The sequence below is a fragment of the Rhinatrema bivittatum genome, chromosome 12 (assembly GCF_901001135.1).
Source record: "Rhinatrema bivittatum chromosome 12, aRhiBiv1.1, whole genome shotgun sequence".
NCBI classification, from domain to species: domain Eukaryota; kingdom Metazoa; phylum Chordata; class Amphibia; order Gymnophiona; family Rhinatrematidae; genus Rhinatrema; species Rhinatrema bivittatum.
The window spans coordinates 64,435,218-64,455,915 of NC_042626.1; the positions used below are offsets into that span (position 1 = coordinate 64,435,218).

Consider the following 20,698-nt stretch of genomic DNA (forward strand, 5'->3'; position numbering starts at 1 on the left):
ATTCTGTAATTCAAATCAGTCTTGTGTGTGGTTTACAGTTTTTGGGTGGGAGGTCTGGGTAAACTGGTGGGAGTTCAGAGATGAAGCACTTGATGAACTGGCAGACTGTAAAAAAAAAAAAAAAAAAATATTCAAATGATGTACGTGTGTTATATTTTTTTACACACCTAAAATGTACGCATGTACTAATGGGTATGTAATGATTATATTATCCTTGTTTCTTTATTGGTTTTCCGATTTTCCTTGTTTTTGTATCGGATACTGATTAAAACTGAATACAAATTTAAATAGAAAAATAGATAGGAAAAGTAAGCATAAAAAGATGCCATGCTGGGTCAGACCAAGGGTCCATCAAGCCCAGCATCCTGTTTCCAACAGTGGCCAATCCAGGCCATAAGAACCTGGCAAGTACCCAAAAACTAAGTCTATTCCATGTTACCATTGCTAATGGCAATGGCTATTCTCTAAGTGAACTTAATAGCAGGTAATGGACTTCTCCTCCAAGAACTTATCCAATCCTTTTTTAAACCTAGCTACACTAACTGCACTAACCACATCCTCTGCCAACAAATTCCAGAGGTTAATTGTGTGTTGAGTGAAAAAAAAATTTCTCAGATTAGTTTTAAATATGCCACATGCTAACTTCATGGAGTGCCCCCTAGTCTTTCTATTATCTGAAAGAGTAAATAACCGATTCACATCTACCCGTTCTAGACCTCTCATGATTTTAAACACCTCTATCATATCCCCCTCAGCCGTCTCTTCTCCAAGCTGAAAAGTCCTAACCTCTTTAGTCTTCCTCATAGGGGAGCTGTTCCATTCCCCTTATCATTTTGGTCGCCCTTCTCTGTACCTTCTCCATCGCAATTATATCTTTTTTTGAGATGCGGCGACCAGAATTGTACACAGTATTCAAGGTGCAGTCTCACCATGGAGCGATACAGAGGCATTATGACATTTTTCCATTTTATTCACCATTCCCTTTCTAATAATTCCCAACATTCTGTTTGCTTTTTTGACTGCCGCAGCACACTGAACCAACGATTTCAATGAGTTATCCACTATGACGCCTAGATCTCTTTCTAGGGTGGTAGCACCTAATATCGAACCTAACATTGTGTAACTAATAGCATGGGTTATTTTTCCCTATATGTATCACCTTGCACGTATCAACATTAAATTTCATCTGCCATTTCAATGCCCAATTTTCCAGTCTCACAAGGTCTTCCTGCAATTTATCACAATCTGCTTGTGATTTAACTACTCTGAACAATTTTGTGTCATCTGCAAATTTGATTATCTCACTCGTCATATTTCTTTCCAGATCATTTATAAATATATTGAACAGTAAGGGTCCCAATACAGATCCCTGAGGCACTCCACTGCCCTCTCCCTTCCACTGAGAAAATTGTCCATTTAATCCTACTCTGTTTCCTGTCTTTTAGCCAGTTTGTAATCCACGAAAGGACATCGCCACCTATCATATGACTTTTTACTTTTCCTAGAAGCCTCTCATGAGGGACTTTGTCAAACGCCTTCTGAAAATCCAAGTATACTGCATCTACCGGTTCACCTTCATCCACATGCTTATTAACTCCTTCAAAAAAGTGAAGCAGATTTGTGAGGCAAGGCTTGCCTTGGGTAAAGCCATGCTGACTTTGTTCCATTAAACCATGTCTTTCTATATGTTCTGTGATTTTGATATTTAGAATACTTTCCACTATTTTTCCTGGCACTGAAGTCAGGCTAACCGGTCTGTAGTTTCCCGGATCGCCCCTGGAGCCCTTTTTAAATATTAGGGTTACATTAGCTATCCTCCAGTCTTCAGGTACAATGGATGATTTTAATGATAGGTTACAAATTTTTACTACTAGGTCTGAAATTTCATTTTTTAGTTCCTTCAGAACTCTGAGGTGTATACCATCCGGTCCAGGTGATTTACTACTCTTCAGTTTGTCAATCAGGCCTCCCATATCTTCTAGGTTCACCATAATTTGGTTCAGTCATAGAAACATAGAAATGACGGCAGAAGAAGACCAATCGGCCCATCCAGTCTGCCCAGCAAGCCTCACACTTCTTTTTTTCTCATACTTATCTGTTTCTCTTGGCTCCTAGTAACCTTTGGTTCTATTTCCCTTTCACCCCCACCATTAATGCAGAGAGCAGTGATGGAGCTGCATCTAAGTGAAATATCAAGCTTGATTAGTTAGGGGTAGTAACCGCCGCAATAAGCAAGCTACACACATACTTATTTATTTACCCAGACTATGTAATTCAGCCCTTATTGGTTGTTTTTCTTCTCCCCTGCCGTTGTAGCAGAGAGCTATGTTGGATATGTATTGAAAGTGAAGTATGCATTGAAAGCCACATTATCTATCAACAAATATTGAATAAGCCTAATAATTGGTAATACCTATAGCTTATGAACTCTTCGTTAATTTTACATACTCTTGCCCATCCCTGTTTTTTGTGTCTTGGTTTTTTTTTAAATTTGGAGATGGCAGGCCTCCATCCTTCCGCTCCGTGACGGTGGAACACCAGCCACTGGCATCCTGCTCCGTGAATGCCTCTGTGGCTACTGCTGCTCCGTGCAGTATTTTGCTGCCTCCTCTTTATACACTTCCTCTAGACCTGATGGATCCACAGTGTTTATCCCACGCCCCTTTGAAGTCCTTCACAGTTTTGGACTTCACCACTTCCTCCGGAAGGGCATTCCAGGCATCCACCACTCTCTCTGTGCAGAAATATTTCCTGACATTGGTTCTTAGTCTTCCTCCCTGGAGCCTCGGCTCGTGACCTCTGGTTCTGCTGATTTTTTTTCTGACTGAAAATGGTTTGTCGTTGTCCTTGGATTGTTAAAGTTTTTCAAGTATCTGAAGGTCTGAATCATATCACCCCTGCTCCTCCTTTCCTCCAGGGTGTACATATTTAGATTCTTCAATCTCTCTTCGTATGACATCCAATGAAGACCCGCCACCTTTTTGGTCGCTCTTCTCTGTACCGCTTCCATTTTGTCTCTGTCTCTTTGTAGATACGGTCTCCAGAACTGAACACAGTACTCCAGGTGAGGCCTCACCAAGGACCTGTGTAAGGGGATAATCACTTCCCTTTTCTTACTCGATATTCCTCTCTCTATGCAGCCCAGCATTCTTCTGGCTTTTGCTATCGCCTTGTCGCATTGTTTCGCAGACTTCATATCATTAGACACTATAACCCCTAGGTCCATCTCCTGCTCCGTGCACATCAGCCTTTCCCCCCCCCCCCCCCCCCCATTGAATACAGTTCATTCGGATTTCCACTCCCCATATGCATGACTTTGCACTTCTTGGCATTGAATCTCAGCTGCCATATCTTCGACCACTCTTCCAGTTTCCTTAAATCCCGTCTCATTCTCTCCACTCCTTCCGGCATGTCCACTCTGTTGCAGATCTTAGTGTCGTCCGCAAAAAGACAAACCTTACCTTCTATCCCGTCCGCAATGTCGCTCACAAAGATATTGAACAGGACCAGTCCCAACACCGATCCTTGCGGTACACCACTTAAAACCGCTCTCTCTTCAGAGAGAGTTCCATTTACCATCACACATTTGTCTTCTGTCCGTCAACCAGTTTGCAATCCATGTCACCAACTCTGCACTCACTCCTAAGCTTCTCGTTTTATTCACCAGTCTCCTGTGCGGAACCGCTCTTCCTTGATCCAATTCCTCGGTTACCCAGTCAAAAAAAGGCAATCAGATTTGTCTGACAGGATCTTCCCCTGGTGAATCCATGCTGCCTCTGGTCCAGCAATTCTCCGGACTGTAGATAGTTCACTATTCTCTCTTTCAACAGTGACTCCATTACTTTTCCCACCACCGAAGTGAGACTAACCGGTCTGTAGTTACCAGCCTCCTCTCTGTTCCCACTCTTGTGAAGCGGGACCACCACCGCTCTTCTCCAATCACTCGGCACCACTCTCGTTTCTAGGGATCTATTGAACAGGTCACACAGTGGACCCGCCAGCACATCTCTAAGCTCCATCAGTATCCTTGGATGAATCCCATCAGGTCCCATGGCTTTGTCCACGTTCAGATTCTTTAGCTCTTCCCATACATTTTCTACTGTAAAAGGGTTTTCTTCTATTCCACTTCCTTCCAGTTTCTTGTTGTGTAGAGATGGTCCTTCTCCAGAGTCGTCTTTAGTGAACACAGAACTGAAGTATTCGTTTAATATTTCTGCCATTTCTTTGTCACTCTCCGCGCATTGATCATTTCTACCTTTCAATTTCACTATACCACTTTGAACTTTTCTATTTTCACTGATGTATCTGAAAAATGTTTTGTTACCATTCTTTATCTCCTTGGCAATCATCTCTTCCGCTTGACTTTTTGCCGACTTTATTAATTTCTTCGTCTCCCTCAGTCCATCTGAATTATTACCCGTGAAAACCTTCTCCAGTACGGGTACCTCCCCAACATCCTCTTCTGTAAACACCGAAGCAAAGAAATCATTTAATCTTTCCGCGATGGCCTTATCTTCTCTAAGTGCCCCTTTAACCCCTTGATCATCTAACGGTCCAACTGACTCCCTCACAGGTTTTCTGCTTCAGATATATTTTAAAAAGTGTTTACTGTGAATTTTTGCCTCTACAGCCAACTTCTTTTCAAATTCTCTCTTAGCCTGTCTTATCAATGTCTTACATTTAACTTGCCAACGCTTATGCATTATCCTATTTTCTTCTGTTGGACCCTTCTTCCAATTTTTGAATGAAGATCTTTTGGCTAAAATAGCTTCCTTCACCTCCCCTTTTAACCATGCCAGTAATCGTTTTGTCTTCTTTCAACCTTTCTTAATGGGTGGAATACATCTGGACTGTGCTTCTAGGATGGTATTTTTTAACAATGGCCATGCCTCTTGCACACTTTTTACCTTTGTAGCTGCTCCTTTCAGTTTGTGTGTTTTTAACAATTTTTCTTATTTTATCAAAATTTCCGTTTTGAAAGTTTAGCACGAGAGCCGTAGATTTGCTTACTGTCCCCCTTCCAGTCATTTAATTCAAATTTGATCATATTGTGATCACTATTGCCAAGCGGCCCCACCACCGTTACCTCTCTCACCACGTCCTGTGCTCCACTGAGAATTAGATCTAAAATTGCTCCCTCTCTCGTCGGTTCCTGAACCAATTGCTCCATAAAGCTATCATTTATTCCATCCAGGAACTTTATATCTCTAGCATGTACCGATGATAAATTTACCCAGTTAATATTGGGGTGATTGAAGTCTCCCATTATTACCGCAGTACTAACTTGAAGGCAGGTCTTCCCTATTCCCATGCGTCCTGGATACAGGGTTTCCAGTGCCCCAAATCCCAGAGAGGCCCTGCTGTCCAGTGAGGCTCCTACCATGAAAAATCTCAAATGCTTGAAAACAACCAAGAGGGATCTCCCTACCAGCTAGTGAGCAAACTGGAAAGTGACCCCTCCCGACCCTGGTCAGTGTCCCCAGGCAGGGTTTGCTTGGCTCTTCTGACTGGGCCTGGAAAAATAAGAAAGGCAAAAAGGCTCCTCTCTGCCTCTTCCTAGACAAACCATAAGGGACGGCCCAGAGACTCTCTGCAGAGAACGGTTCATAAAACCTTTCAGAGGGAGGGTCATTCTCAGACCCGCAAAAGGAGGTGCTGAAATTTGAATGGTAACTCCCCCTCAAATGCTGACCTATCCTCTCTGACATTTCCCAAGGCTTACCGGTAACCGGACAGGATGGTCTGGTTACACTTGCATACTTTTGGAACATAACTCCAAGGTATTTTATAAACTGTGCAGCTCCCGCTATATAATTAATAAAATATTAGGATAAATCTCGGTGCGTCCACTTATGCACACAGTAAGACCCCCCCCACCCCCACCCCACCCGCATGGAGTGATTTCATCTGATTCTCCAACAGAGACCTAGTCCTCGGGAGCACGCATGGGAGTTCCTGCGCACCTGGGGGTTTTGTGTCTAATTTACTGTGGTTTTTGTGCTCTCCTCTGCACTCGACTGGCTCCCCAGAGATCTGTGGCTTAGAGAAGTGGAAATTTTTCTTGAATATGCCTAGGGCCCTGGAAGTGTTCTTTCTCTCCCACCGGGCGAATCTGGCAACCGTAGCTTCCTGGATGAAGTTAACGACCCAAACGGGGGTCCTGCTACAATTCTAACCCAGTTCCTCAACATTTGAATCTATACTTTTTTTTTTTTTTTTTTTTTTTTTTATACAGAGTGCTTATTATTGTGCAGTGGGTCACTTTCACAGATTTTCTTTATTTTAAGAACACATTTCTTTTTCTTGTCTTGTTGAACAGAAAACATTGGCGAAGGTGATTTCACATACTTCTCCGCTGTCTGCTGGCTCTTTGGCCGCTACTTGTACAACAAGCTGCAGTATCCGATAGGACTGGTGGAGTCGTGCTGGGGTGGTACCCCTATTGAATCGTGGTCTTCCAAGCGCGCTCTGGAGAAGTGTGGCTTAAACACCATGAAAAGGTAAAAAGCTAAACATTAAAGTACAAAATGCATTTCTTTTATCAATGCCCTAAAATCGGTTTCTAGACATTTTTTCTTCCATTGCTGTAATCAGGGGGTGGGAAAAATATTTCAATCTTGTGAGCCAGACAGATGTTTTGGGGAAATACAAATTTTTCTCCTTTATAATTTACTGGGGGGTTTTTTCCCTCCATTTTCTTTACTTCACTCATGTGGTCTCTTCCTGTCCTGATCTATTTTCCCACAAGCTTCTACCCCCTCTTTTTCCGAACTTGTCTCCCAACCTTCGCAAGCTGCAGTGGCATTTCCTTGTCTGACCCAATGGCAGGGTCTGCTCTGAGTGACAGGCACCAGGAATCAGCCAGGATCTTCCCACCTTTGTTTCCCTTCCTTTTATTGTTTTTAATTATCTTATGTTATGGGTTATGATGTTATATATTTTATTTTTATTTTATTGATATGTTTGTTTATTGCAGTATTTCCCAGCCCTCTCCTGGAGGCATTTCTAACCAGTCAGGCTTTCAGGATATCCCTAATATGCATGAAATACATTTGCATACATTGGAGACCAAATGTTTCCATATCTATCTTATTTATATTCATTGTAGCAATCCTGAAAACCCAGCTGTTAGGTGTGCCTCCAGGAGAGGGCTGGGAAACACTAACTGATTGTTTTATTTTCATGCAATATATTTGCTCTTTTGATTGTGAGCTGCTTTGATTATTACAGAAAGAGAACCAACAGGGTCATTTTATCATTTCGCGCATTAATGCCCTAACACACATGGTAAATAATGCAAATTCCACATTGAGTGTTCCAGTAGGAGGAGTTAACGGAAATGAGGGCCATTAGAGTCTGATGCAATACAGCAACGCAGGATTTAACACTGGAAATAACTACACCTATTTTTCGGTGCGTTGTGCTTGAGATAGTCTTGCGGTACAACGAAAATACCCAGGCTTTCAGTCACACAGACACATACATGCTCTCTCCACACATACTTTCAAACACATACACACGTTTTTGTGTTTTTACTCACTCACTCCTTCACCCCCCCCCCCCATTCCCCAGGAAGCATGTAAGGCAGCAACTCAAAAAAGACAAAAACACAAAATTAAATTGAGTTAGAGGCATCTATTAAAAATCTAAAAAAGCTGCATAAGCAGTCAGGAAATTCCAAATGGCTGAGAAAGCTGGAAGCAGAAAGGGATAAATATAATGCATTGTCTGGGGAAGAAATTAACCAAATCCAACATATTTAAACAGACTTACATTTGAGCCCCCAGCAGCCTGAAAATTAAAAGAAGAGTCCCATGGACCGCAGGGTCTGTGCTGCTCTGATTCCTGCTCCTTCTCCTGTTCATGGGACAGGGGTGGCAGCAGCTGCACCTCCTCCTGACATGCGGGGGCCCCCCTGAGGCTTCTTCTCCGGTCTTCTGCTCTTGACAGCAAAGCCTTTCCTTCTCAGTCTGATCATGTTGGAGGCCTGCTGCTCAATCTCCTGCTTCTCATCTCTGCGCTCATGCTTGCTCCAAAGTGCTTGTGCTCCCCCATGGAAACTAAAGACGGAATCTCCTCCTTCCAGTGCGGGGGCTCACCACAGCACTTCATCTGTCAGGACCTGGCACTGAAAGAGGGGATGCCATTCCCCCATCGCGCCTGGAATGGCAGCCTAGTCCCACCTAACGCTTCCACTGGTCCTAGCTTCGTGCTACTTTAAAAGATTCCAAACTTTTCATTAATCAGGACCGGGACGAAGAAAAGCGTTCTTTTAGAATTACTGGTATAGGAATTCAAAATTTACTGGCATCTAACGAGCCCAGTGGCTCCTCTTTTTGGATGTTGCCCCAGCTTTCATCATTAAGGAAGCATAGCAGATTATGATCCCCTTTATGTCCTCAGTTATTAATGGTCATTTGAAGACAGTTTTCCCACTTTTAGTTTAAATTGGGCATTATTCACCCAATTTTTAAAAGAGGGATACTCTGATTTTTCCCAGTTATCATATCTATGCCCTATCTCTCATCTGCCATTTGTAAGGAAACTTATTGAACATTACATAGAATAGAGATGTGCAGTCGTTTTTAAATGAAATAGATAATTGCAACAAAATCTTTAGTAATGTTAATTTTACTATGAATACCTCAGAATGTTTGTTTCTGTAACACCACCACCCCCCCCCCCCCCCCACCGATTTTCCGAAACTCACCCTGATTTAAAGTGCCCCTTTAGAGTGGTACATATATAGAGCGTGTCAGCCTTACTCTACACAGGGTCTCTCTCGCGCTCTCTCTCTCTCTCTCTCCCTCAGTAACGTTCTGGTCAGCAAAAGCATGTAATGCAAATGCCTATTTCGAATTCACCAATCCTTTGTATTTTAGGAAAGGGGCCCTGGCATTTTGGGATATGCATACTTTGAATTCCCCTAATGTGTGTGGGGTGACTGGTGAAGGGGGAGGTGACTAGGGTGACCTTATGGAGTGACATGTGTGAGAGAGACTGGTTGGGGTGATGAATGGTAAGAGAGCGGCAGACTAGTATGGTGTGTGAGGGGTGACAGGTCATCCCCATCACACACCAGGCTGCCTTTCTCTCATCAGTCACCACCCCAACCAGTCTCTCTCCCATCTATCACTCCTCAAGTCACCCCAGTCACGCCCATCATCACCAATCAACCCCCACACATACCAGGCTACCTCCCTCCCACCAGTTACTCCAGTCACTCCTTCTTTCACCAGTCATCCCCACACACACCAGGTTGCCTCTCTCCTACTGTCATCCCAGCGACTTCCTCTCTCACCAGTCACCTCTCACATACCAGGGGAGAGGCCCTACAGCAGGGCTACCACAGACCCCATATAGTGATGGCCCAAGAAGAGGTCAGACCTCATCTGCTGGTGCTCAGTATGAGGAGCTGTAGCAGAGCTGTCGCAGACCCAATCCTATGGAGATCCAAGAAGAGATCCAGAAGTAATGGGGAGACCCTGAGAGAGAGTGAGAGTGTATGTATGTGTGTGTTTGTGTTTGTGTGAGAGCCTATTGACGTGAGAGCATATGAGAGAGAGATTGTATGTGTGGGTGTGTTACAGAGCCTAATGGAGTGAGAGCTGGTTTGTGAGAGACATTATGTGGAAGTGAGGGAGCATGTATATGTGAGGGAAGCTCTGGGAGTGACAGCTGGCCTGTATGAGGGAGCATATGAGAGTGAGAGCCTATATGTGGGAGTTAAAGCTGGTTTGTGAGAGCATATGGGAATAAGGAATCCTATGTGTGTGTGTGTGAGGGAGCCTATAAGAGAAAGCATGTGAGAGCATGCATGTGTGTGTGAGGGAGCCTGGGAGACAGCATGTGAGAGGGAACCTGTGACAGCATGAGAGAGCCTGCATGTGAGTATGAGGGAGCCTATGGGAGTGAGAACCAGTTTGTGAGAGAGCATGTGCAAGAGAGGAAGCCTGTTTAAGTGAGAGCCTGCAAGTGTGTGAGAATTTGTGAGAGTGTGTATGAGAGAGCCTGTGAAAATTAGAGCCTGCATGTGTGTATGAGGAAGTCTGGGAGTGAGAGCTAGTTAGCCCGTAGTTTCTGTGCAGAGATCTACAACAATTAGGTGTATTTTCCTCAGTATGTGGTTCCAATGTAATATTCACTGTGCTGCTTTTTCATAGGTAGGATTGTTGCTATTTCAGTCCTTGGCATTACTGTTATGTTATGATAGGTTTACTCTTAAAGTTTTTGAGTATCGTTTTGGCAGGGTTTTATGTTACTTCTCAATCTGTCTGGCATTGGAAGGTGTTTGTGCTGCTGTTACTGAGGTAACAGCATAATTTGAAAAAAAAATTTTTTTGTATAATGAGTTATAAGGGGAAACATCCAAGCTCCATTGTTGGGAATTTCTGTGGATGCAGAGTGTTATGGAACTGGAGGTGCAGGATTTATATTGAGATTTCTTGAATAGATTTCAGATTTTACTCTCATATCCGTATAAAATTGGTTGAATGTACCTGAATGTATCTAGTCTTGAGCTACAATGAAAAGGCATGAGCTAAATACATAATAAAATACACATTTTTAAATATATTTTTACTAGAAAGTCAAAGCTCACTAGCTTTCTAAAAATTGTGCAGAAGGCCCTTGGATCTGTCTTATTGTGTCTTTTTTTTTTTTTTTTTTAAATAGCCAAATTAAAAGGAGTGGGTCCATGCTGTGGAGGTAAGCGTCATGTGTGGAACTGTCACTTTGGCTTGCCCCATCCATATTTAGCTTGCCCCCCCCCCTGTTGTTCCCCCCTCCCCATATACATCTGTCTAGAGATGCCACTGCCTATCAGAATATATTGAGAGCAAATAATCTCTCAGGTTCAAGACAGTCCAGATTTTATCCAAAACACAGCACAGAAACTGCCTTTATGACATTATTCAGTGATCTCTGGAGATATTTGGATTCTGGAGAAAATTCTGTTTTGGTGTCTGTAGACCTGTCTGCTGTCTTTGACACCACTGACCATGGACTGCTTTTAGCAGATTGAGGAGCATTGGTGTTGAAGGCATGGCATACACGTGATTCACTTCATTTCTCTTTAATTGGAGCCAGCTTTATAACACTAAATGAACTGAACTCCAAAATATATGAACCAAAATGAAAACCTTGCCCCCTATACATCTCTTCTGCTTCAGTCTGCCACACCTCCAGCAGCAGAAAGCAAACTCTGGCCAGATAGTTCAGTGTTGCAGGGCCACAGATGAGGGCAGGCAGAAAGAGATTGTTTCTTTCTCCTTTGCTACTGCTCTGATCTCCTCAGTCTCCTTACTGCTGGCATCTCTGATCTACACGGAAGGGCATGAGGCACTCAGCCTTGGCTAAACATTGACCTGTCAATACTTCAAAACAGGATGTTTTTAGCCATTTACAAAGCATAGAAATATTCAGATATGTCCTTGCCTCAAACTAATCATATTAATCCAAAAAAGCCCTAGAAGAAAAATATTGGAAAACAGATTAATTCTCATTCATGCTTCCCTAACACTGAAAAACTAGTTCACAATAAATTGTTTTGTGTGTTCTTTTTTAAAGTTATGATATTGAGAATGAAGCATATGGACCTCAGATCTACTCTGTTCTCTGGAATGCAATGATTCATCCACTTTTGAACATGACTATTAAAGGAGCTATTTGGTACCAAGGTAAGCGGCTGTGGATGCTAAATCAGATAGGTTAGACTTTTGGATCAGAGTGGGTCTTCACTATGGGTAAGTCTGCATGAGAAATGCAAAGCTATCTGACATCATAAGAAGACAAGATATGCCCAGTCCAAACAGGTTTCCCTCCATTCATCAGACAATAGGGAGGTTAAGCTGCAGCCTCCAGCCACAGATGGGGAGTTTCTCACAGTATCTAATTCATGAGATGCTGCTAGCTAAAAGGAGAGTGTTAAAGGTGAATTTCAAAAGTTGTGCGCGTAAAAGTCAGTGCATATGCATGTACATGCTACTTTATAACCTTGCATCAAAGGAAACTTGTTATATCTCAGTTAACAAAATGAGCACCGACCTCAAAAGTATTTTTTCTTAGTGAGTAAAGACCTCATATATATTTAGTGGACCTTGGTATTAACTCACACTAATTATTGATAGCTCTTGCTTAGTGTATCCTGTAATTCTACAGGTACATTAATTCACCATCTTTCCATTTATATAATCATGGGTCTTAGTCCTAATAGATTTTGTTCACCTAATGGGTCTTGTTTAATGTCAATTAATTACATCATATGAAGCAGTTTTGTTGATAATATAACTTTATAACCTTGAATATACATGCGTAAGTAAGAGCGAGTAAATTTGCACTGACTTAGGCCTAGATTCACTAAGTTGCTATAAGCAGGAGGGGCCAAATATCCAGGGGAGGGCAGTCCCACGATATTTTGTTTCTCTCTGACAAAATTTCGCAAATTGTATTGCCACGTTGTTTTGTCTTGTGGGAAAAGGCCAATAGACAAAAGAACGCTGCAGAGGCCTCTACAAAGTGCAAATAGGCCCTGGAGCCCAACATGGCAGCCACTAGAATTAAACAAAAATTCACCCTTATTATCACAAAATGATTTCTGAACAGTCCTGCAAGCATTAATCTTTGCAAGCACGGACTATTGCAGTTCCTTACTTCTAGGTCTCCCTGCCTCCTCCATCCGGCTGTTACAGGTCCTGTAAAATGCAGCGTCAAAAATAAACAGGCAGCAGAAAAAGGGACCACATTACCCCTATCCTGATAGCCCTACATTGGCTACCTATTGAATCATGGATTAAATTCAAAACACTCTGCATTTTGCACAAACTAATACATGGTGAGCAAGTGGACTGGCTAAATGCAGCCATTAGGCTGCACGTACCCCAGAGAAATTTATGATCCGGCAATAAGGGACTACTGTCAATACCCTCTGTTCATTCTGTGCATTTGAATCCAGTCAGAGAAAAAGCTGTCACTAGCAGGGCCTAAACTATGGAACACACTACCGACGAATCTGAGGCTGGAAACTGATTTTAAGTGAGATTTAAAAACCTGGCTCTCCGACAAAGAATATATGGAGTGAAACTGAGATCATTATTATTCTTTTACTACCTATTTCTTTTAATCTCTCTTAATTTCAGTATTAATGCATATTTTTAGTATTTAAGTTACTGATTTTCTTATCATTCATTTTAGTCACTATTTATAATTATTGTTGTTTTATGTACAAGTGATTTTAAGATTGTATGTTTTATCTTTTGCACTTTTATAATTTGTAAACCATTGCGATGGCTCGTCTTAGTGACAGTATAGAAAACTTGATAAATAAAATAAATTAGACCTGCCCACTCAGAGGTTACCAATTGAGGCGGTCCCACCCCCAAAAAATCTAATACAATAGTAAGGTTACCATGTGATGATGCTCCTATTGGCCACCCTACTCCTTAGTTATCCAAACCCTCCCTCTCAAATAGTAACACCTTCATCCCCTGCCCCCCTTCCGTCAGAAAATGAGGCTGGTAGAGCCCCCCTCAAACCTCACCCAAAAGACCAAAAATAACAATGGTAGCCTAGTGGCCTCTTACCTCGGACACCTCCCTACACTCTAGTCGATAAAAATTTGGAAATCTGCAAAGGTAGAGGGCCCAGGGTGCCTTGTCAAGCCCAGTGCCCTCTACCTTTGCAGATATGCTGTCATGCAGCAACTTTACCATTTTATTTGATTTTTTTTTTTGTGCGGGGCCACCTCAGGATATTGGATGCCTGGAATGCCCTTGCAGAGGAGGTGGTGAAGACGAAAACAGTCAAAGAATTCAAAGGGGCATGGGATAAACACTGTGGATCCGTAAAGGCTAGAGGATGGAAAATAAGAAAAGGGTGGATGGGGGTAACTTGGTGTGGCAGTTACCACCCTTAACCAATAAGCCTTGATACTTTTGATGCAACTGAAACAATGCTCTCCACTTCAACGACAGGGGGGAAAAGGGATGTTGGATTCAGACAACAACCAAAGAGGGTCCCGACTTTTGCGGTCTGGGTAACTGATAAGCATGGGGATAACCTGCATGGAGCAGCAATTACTACTCTTAACAGGCATTATTACCCTTAACCAATAAGCCTTGATGCTTTCGACGCAACTACAATATCACTCTCCGCTTTGTCGGTGGTGGTGGGGGAGTGGTGGAAGAGGAATTGGATTCAGACAATAACCAGCATGGGCTCTAACTTTTATGGTGTGGGGTACTGATATGCAGACATAAGTGAAAAAGCATAGGGCTGCTTCTAATGCCAAGTCCATAAGCAAAACACATTAGCATTATCTGAATTTTCAAGAAGGGTCATCACTCAGTAAAAATGTTGCTAGAAGTACAATTTTCATGGATTATCATAAGGCTTGGGAATAACTGCACAGAGTGGCAGTTTCCTACCCTTAAGAGAAACATGGAGGTAACCTGCACGGCATGGCAGATACCACCATAAGAAGCTTGCTGGGCAGACTGGATGGAGCATATGGTCCTTTTCTGCCTTCATTCCTATGTTCCTATGTTATTTGATGGTGTGAGCAGAGGAATCTAATAAGACCCTAGGTGAATTTTTGATAATTCTAAGGGGTGCCGTATTGGTCCACAGGGCCCTTATAAAACTGCTGCAGATGTGTCGAGGGATCTGATTTAGGGTCTTGGTGCTCCCGTAGTAGATTGTTTTACAAAAAAGGTATAGATAAAAATAAAGTGGTTGACAAATTTCTAAGCCGGCTGCTTTATTTTATTTACATAGGATTAGCTATACATGAGCTGCTTTCCATGGATTTGCAAAATTGATGCATGCAAATATCATGCAAAGCAGCTCATTGTAATAGGGGTGGGTTTCTGGTCCAAAAATAATGCAATATCTCAAATATCACATGATATTGCCACGACGGGGTGATATTGCAAGAAACCTGTGAGGGAGTCGGTTGGACCATTAAATGACTGAGGGGTTAAAGGGGCTCTTAGGGAAGATAAGGCCATTGCAGAAAGACTAAAGTAATTCTTTGCTTTTGTGTTTACTAATGAGGATGTTGGGGAGATACCAGTTCCGGAGATGGTTTTCAGGGGTGATGAGTCAGACGCACTGAAAAAAATCACTGTGAACCTGGAAGATGTAGTAGGCCAGATTGACAAACTAAAGAGTAGCAAATCACCTGGACTGGATGGTATGCATCCTAGGGTACTGAAGGAACTAAAAAATGAAATTTCTGATCTATTAGTTAAAATTTGTAACCTATCATTAAAATCAGCCATTGTACCTGAAGACTGGAGGGTGGCCAATGTAACCCCAATATTTAAAAAAGGCTCCAGGGGTGATCTGGGTAACTATAGACCAGTGAGCCTGACTTCTGTGCCGGGAAAAATGGTGGAAACTATTCTCAAGATCAAAATTGTAGAGCATATAGAAAGACATGGTTTAATGGAACACAGTCAACATGGATTTACCCAAGAGAAGTCTTGCCTAACAAATCTGCTTCATTTTTTTGAAGGGGTTAATAAACATGTAGATAAAGGTGAACCGGTAGATGTAGTGTATTTGGATTTTCAGAAGGCGTTTGACAAAGTCCGTCTTGAGAGGCTTCTGCGAAAACTAAAAAGTCATGGGATAGGAGGCGATGTCCTTTCGTGGATTACAAACTGGTTAAAAGACAGGAAACAGAGTAGGATTATAAATGGCCATTTTTCTCAGTGGAAAAGGGTAAACAGTGGAGTGCCTCAGGGATCTGTACTTGGACCGGTGCTTTTCAATATATATATAAATGATCTGGAAAGGAATACGATGAGTGAGGTTATCAAAATTGCGGATGATACAAAATTATTCAGAGTAGTTAAATCACAAGTGGACTGTGATACATTACATGAGGACCTTGCAAGACCGGAAGATTGGGCATCCAAATGGCAGATGAAATTTAATGTGGACAAGTGTAAGGTGTTGCATATAGGGAAAAATAACCCTTGCTGTAGTTACATGATGTTAGGTTCCAAGGAAGATGGGGCAATGAAGAAGCACTATGGGCCGACCTAAAAAAAGATGGGGCATCCATTTTTATTGGAGTGGTTTACAGGCCTCCAAACCAGAAGGAAGAGCTGGACAGAGATCTGGTTGAAGACATCCAAAAGATAGGAAAGAAGGGAGAAGTGGTGATCGTTGGAGAATTTAATATGCTGGATTTAGACTGGCGAATCCCATCTGCAGAATCTAATAATAGTAGAGAAATAGTGGATGCCCTGCAAGTAGCTTTGTTAAAACAAATGGTAATGGAACCCACGAGAGAAGGAGCTATACTCGACTTAGTGCTCACTAATGGTGATAATGTCTCTGATGTCCAGGTGGGCGCCCACCTCAGCAGCAGTGATCATCAAACGGTATGGTTTAATATCACAAAAATGATACGGAAAAGAAGCACAAAGACCCATGTTTTGCAGTTCAAAAACACGGACTTTGATGAAATGGAGAAGTACCTGGAGGAAGAACTGAAAGGCTGGGAGAACGAGAGAGATGCGGATCAACAGTGGACCAATCTAAAAGGAGCAGTTACCAAGGCAACTAATCTATACGTTAGGTTTCATTTTTCTTTTGCTTTTCTTTACTTTTCTATCTGGTTCTCAAAGGAAGTGGCTGACAAAATAAAGGCTAAAAGAACAACGTTCAAAAAATATAAAAGATCCCAAAAGGAGGAGCACAAGGAAGAATATCTGGTAGAACTAAGGGAGACTAAGAAAGTAATCAACATGGCAAAAAGTCAAGCAGAAGAAAGGATTGCCAAAGAGGTAAAGAGAGGTGACAAAACATTTTTCAGATATGTCAGTGAAAGGAGAAAAGTGCAAAGTGGTATAATGAAATGGAAAGATGAAAAGAATCAATGTGTGGAGAGAGACGAAGAAATGGCAGAAATATTAAACAAATACTTCAGTTCGGTGTTCACTAAAGAGGACCCTGGAGAAGGACCGTCGCTAGTTAACAAGAAACTGGAGGGGAATGGAGTAGATGTAACTTCATTTACAGTAGAGAATGTATGGGAAGAGCTGGAGAAACTGAAAGTGGACAAAGCCATGGGGCCTGATGAGGTTCATCCCAGGATACTGAGGGAGCTTAGATGTGCTGGCGGGTCCACTGTGTGACCTGTTCAATAGATCCCTAGAAACGGGAGTGGTGCCAAGTGATTGGAGAAGAGCGATGGTGGTCCCGCTTCACAAGAGTGGGAACAGAGAAGAGGCTGGTAACTACAGACCAGTCAGCCTCACCTCGGTGGTGGGAAAAGTAATGGAATCTCTGTTGAAAGAAAGAATAGTGAACTATCTACAGTCGCGAGAATTGCTGGACCAGAGGCAGCATGGATTCACCAGGGGAAGATCCTGTCAGACAAATCTGATTGACTTTTTTGACTGGGTAACTAAGGAATTGGATCAAGGAAGAGCGCTCGATGTCATCTACTTGGATTTCAGCAAGGCTTTTGATACGGTCCCGCACAGGAGACTGGTGAATAAAATAAGAAGCATAGGAGTGAGTGCCGAGGTGGTGACCTGGATTGCAAACTGGTTGACACAGAAAACAATGTGTGATGGTAAATGGAACTTACTCTGAAGAGAGAGCGGTGTTGAGCAGAGTGCCGCAGGGATTGGTGTTGGGACCGGTCCTGTTCAATATCTTTGTGAGCGACATTGCGGACTGGATAGAAGGTAAGGTTTTGTCTTTTTGTGGATGACACTAAGATCTGCAACAGAGTGGACATGCCGGAAGGAGTGGAAAGAATGAGATGGGATTTAAGGAAGCTGGAAGAATGGTTGAAGATATGGCAGCTGAGATTCAATGCCAAGAAGTGCAAAGTCATGCACATGGGGTGTGGAAATCCGAAAGAACTGTATTCGATGGGGGGAGTAGGGCTGATATGTACAGAGCAGGAGAGAGACCTTGGGGTGATAGTCTCTAATGATCTGAAGTCGGCGAAACAATGTGACAAGGCGATAGCTAAAGCCAGAAGAATGCTGGGCTGCATTGAGAGAGGAATATCGAGTAAAAAAAGGGAAGTGATAATCACCTTGTACAGGTCCTTGGTGAGGCCTCACCTGGAGTACTGTGTTCAGTTCTGGAGACCGTATCTCCGAAGGGACAGAGACAGGATGGAGGCGGTCCAGAGAAGGGCGACCAAAAAGGTGGAAGGTCTTCATAGAATGACTTATGAGGAGAGATTGAAGAATCTAAATATGTACACCCTGGAGGAAAGGAGGAGCAGGGGTGATATGATTCAAACTTTCAGATACTTGAAAGGTTTTAATGATCCAAAGACAATAACAAACCTTTTCCGTTGCAAAAAAATCAGCAGAACCAGGGGTCACAATTTAAAACTCCAGGGAGGAAGACTCAGAACCAATGTCAAGAAGTATTTCTTCATGGAGAGGGTGGTGGATGCCTGGAATGCCCTTCCAGAGGAAGTGGTGAAGACCAAAATTGTGAAGGATTTCAAAGGGGTGTGGGATAAACACTGTGGATCCATAAAGTCTAGAGGATGTGAATGAAGAGAAGAGGCAAGGGGTGGCTTGCGGGAATGACGGCTACTACCTGGAGATTAATATCCTTATTCAATAAACATATACACAGTTAATGCGACTCCAATATTGCTCTATGCTTCAATGGCAAGAGGAAATGTGGAAAAAAGGATTTGCATCCACAGAAAAGCAGGGGAGTAGCTTGCTTGTTACAGCGGTTACTACCCCAAATCAAATAAGCCTGAGACTTCACTTTCAATGCACATCCAGCATAGCTCTCTCCTTCAACGGCAGGGAAAATGAAGAAAAGATGATTTATATTCAGCATCAACCAACAAGGAATGAATTACATAGTCTGGGTAAACAAATAAGCATGGGTGTAGCTTGCTTGTTACGGTGGCTACTACCCCGAATCAATTAAGCATCATACTTGACTTGGAATAAGTATCCAGCGCAACTCACTGCTTCAGCAACAGAAAGAATTAAGTAAAGAGGATTTTTATTCAGACAACCAACAATGACTGAATTGCACTTGCAGGGTAAACAAACGGGAGCAGCTTGCTTATTACGGCGGTTACTACCCCAAACCAATTAGCTAGATACTTCACTTAGAAGCAGCTCCAGCACTGCTGTCTGCATCGATGGTTGGGGTGGAAGGGAATTGGAACCAAAAAGTTACCAATAAGGGCCCTGACCTCAGCGGTCAGAGTAACAGATTATGAAAACAAATAGGTGTGAAAGCTTGCTGGGCAGACTGGATGGGCCGTTTGGTCTTCTTCTGCCGTCACTTCTATGTTTCTATATATTAGGAGCTACCACCCAGGAAAAAGATCTAGGCATCATAGTGGATAATACTATAAAATCATCAGCTCAGTGTGCTGCAGCAGTCAAAAAAGCAAACAATGTTAGGAATTATTAGGAAGGGAATGGTGAATAAAACGGAAAATGTCATAATGCCTCTGTTTCGCTCCATGGTGAGACCACACCTTGAGTACTGTGTACAATTCTGCTCGCCACATCTCAAAAAAGATATAATTGTGATGGAGAAGGTACAGAGAAGGGCAACCAAAATGATAAAGGGGATGGAACAGCTCCCCTATGAGGAAAGGCTGAAGAGGTTAGGGCTTTTCAGCTTGGAGAAGAGACGACTGAGGGGGGATATGATAGAGGTCTAAGATCATGAGAGGTCTTGAACAAGTAGATGTGACTCTGTTATTTACACTGTCGAATAATAGAAGGACTAGGGGGCACTCCAAGAAGTTAGCAAGTAGCACATTTAAGACTAATCGAAGAAAATTCTTTTTCACTCAACACACAGTAGAGCTCTGGAATTTGTTGCCAGAGGATGTGGTTGGTGCAGTTAGTATAGCTGGGTTCAAAAAAGGTTTGGATAAGTTTTTGGACGAGAAGTCGATTAACGGCCAATAAATCAATTTTACTTAGGGAATAACCACTGCTATTAATTGCATCAGAAGCATGGGATCTTCTTAGTATTTGGGTAATTGCCTGGTTCTTGTGGCCTGGTTTGGCCTCTGTTGGAAACAGGATGCTAGGCTTGATGGACCCTTGGTCTGACCCAGCATGGCAATTTCTTATGTTCTTATTACAGAATCAGACTCATTGTTTGGGTTCAGGCTGTCTCCTCCCCCCCCCCCCCCCCCCCCCCCCCCCCCCCCCCCCCCTCTGTTACTAACAGCACTGTTGTGCCCATTGGCACATGTTGGGTGTCTGTTAATCCCCTTTTGTATTGGGAAGTAGCCTGTAGCTAGGGATTTACCTATGTGTGAGGACTACCATCCTGCTTGTCCTCAGAGAAAGCAGAGTTGGTTACTTGTAGGACAGCAGGATGGTAGTCCTCACAAAACCCAACTGCTACCCCGCGGAGTTTGATTTCTCCTAATTTTTCATTTATATATAATTCTGTTATAAGACTGGAGAGGGACCTCGTGTGGACTCAAGGTATACGGTATATTGGGCATGCTCAGTGTGCCAAGTCAAAGTTCTAGAAACTTTTGACAGAAGTATTCCGTGTCAGGGTTCCATCTGATGTCACCTATGCATGAAGTCTAACATCCTCCGAGAACACCTGTTACAGGTAAGCAACTCTGCTTTCCTGCATTAAGAAAATGTGCTTTAAAATGTCTGCCCTTTAATGCACCTCCCTGCATTGCTGAGGAATAGCTAAT

The 20,698-nt window shown here is 42.7% G+C and overlaps 1 protein-coding gene across 2 annotated transcripts in view; it reads left to right on the top strand.

The window, feature by feature from the left end:
- SIAE (sialic acid acetylesterase) overlaps positions 1-20,698 on the top strand; it is a 95,009-nt gene that overhangs the window by 37,407 nt on the left and 36,904 nt on the right. For both annotated transcript variants that reach the window (XM_029573070.1, XM_029573069.1), the window contains exons 5-7: positions 6,320-6,500; positions 10,675-10,707; positions 11,569-11,678. In XM_029573070.1, the coding sequence (XP_029428930.1) occupies positions 6,320-6,500; positions 10,675-10,707; positions 11,569-11,678 (324 nt within the window). The remainder of the gene's footprint in view (positions 1-6,319; positions 6,501-10,674; positions 10,708-11,568; positions 11,679-20,698) is intronic.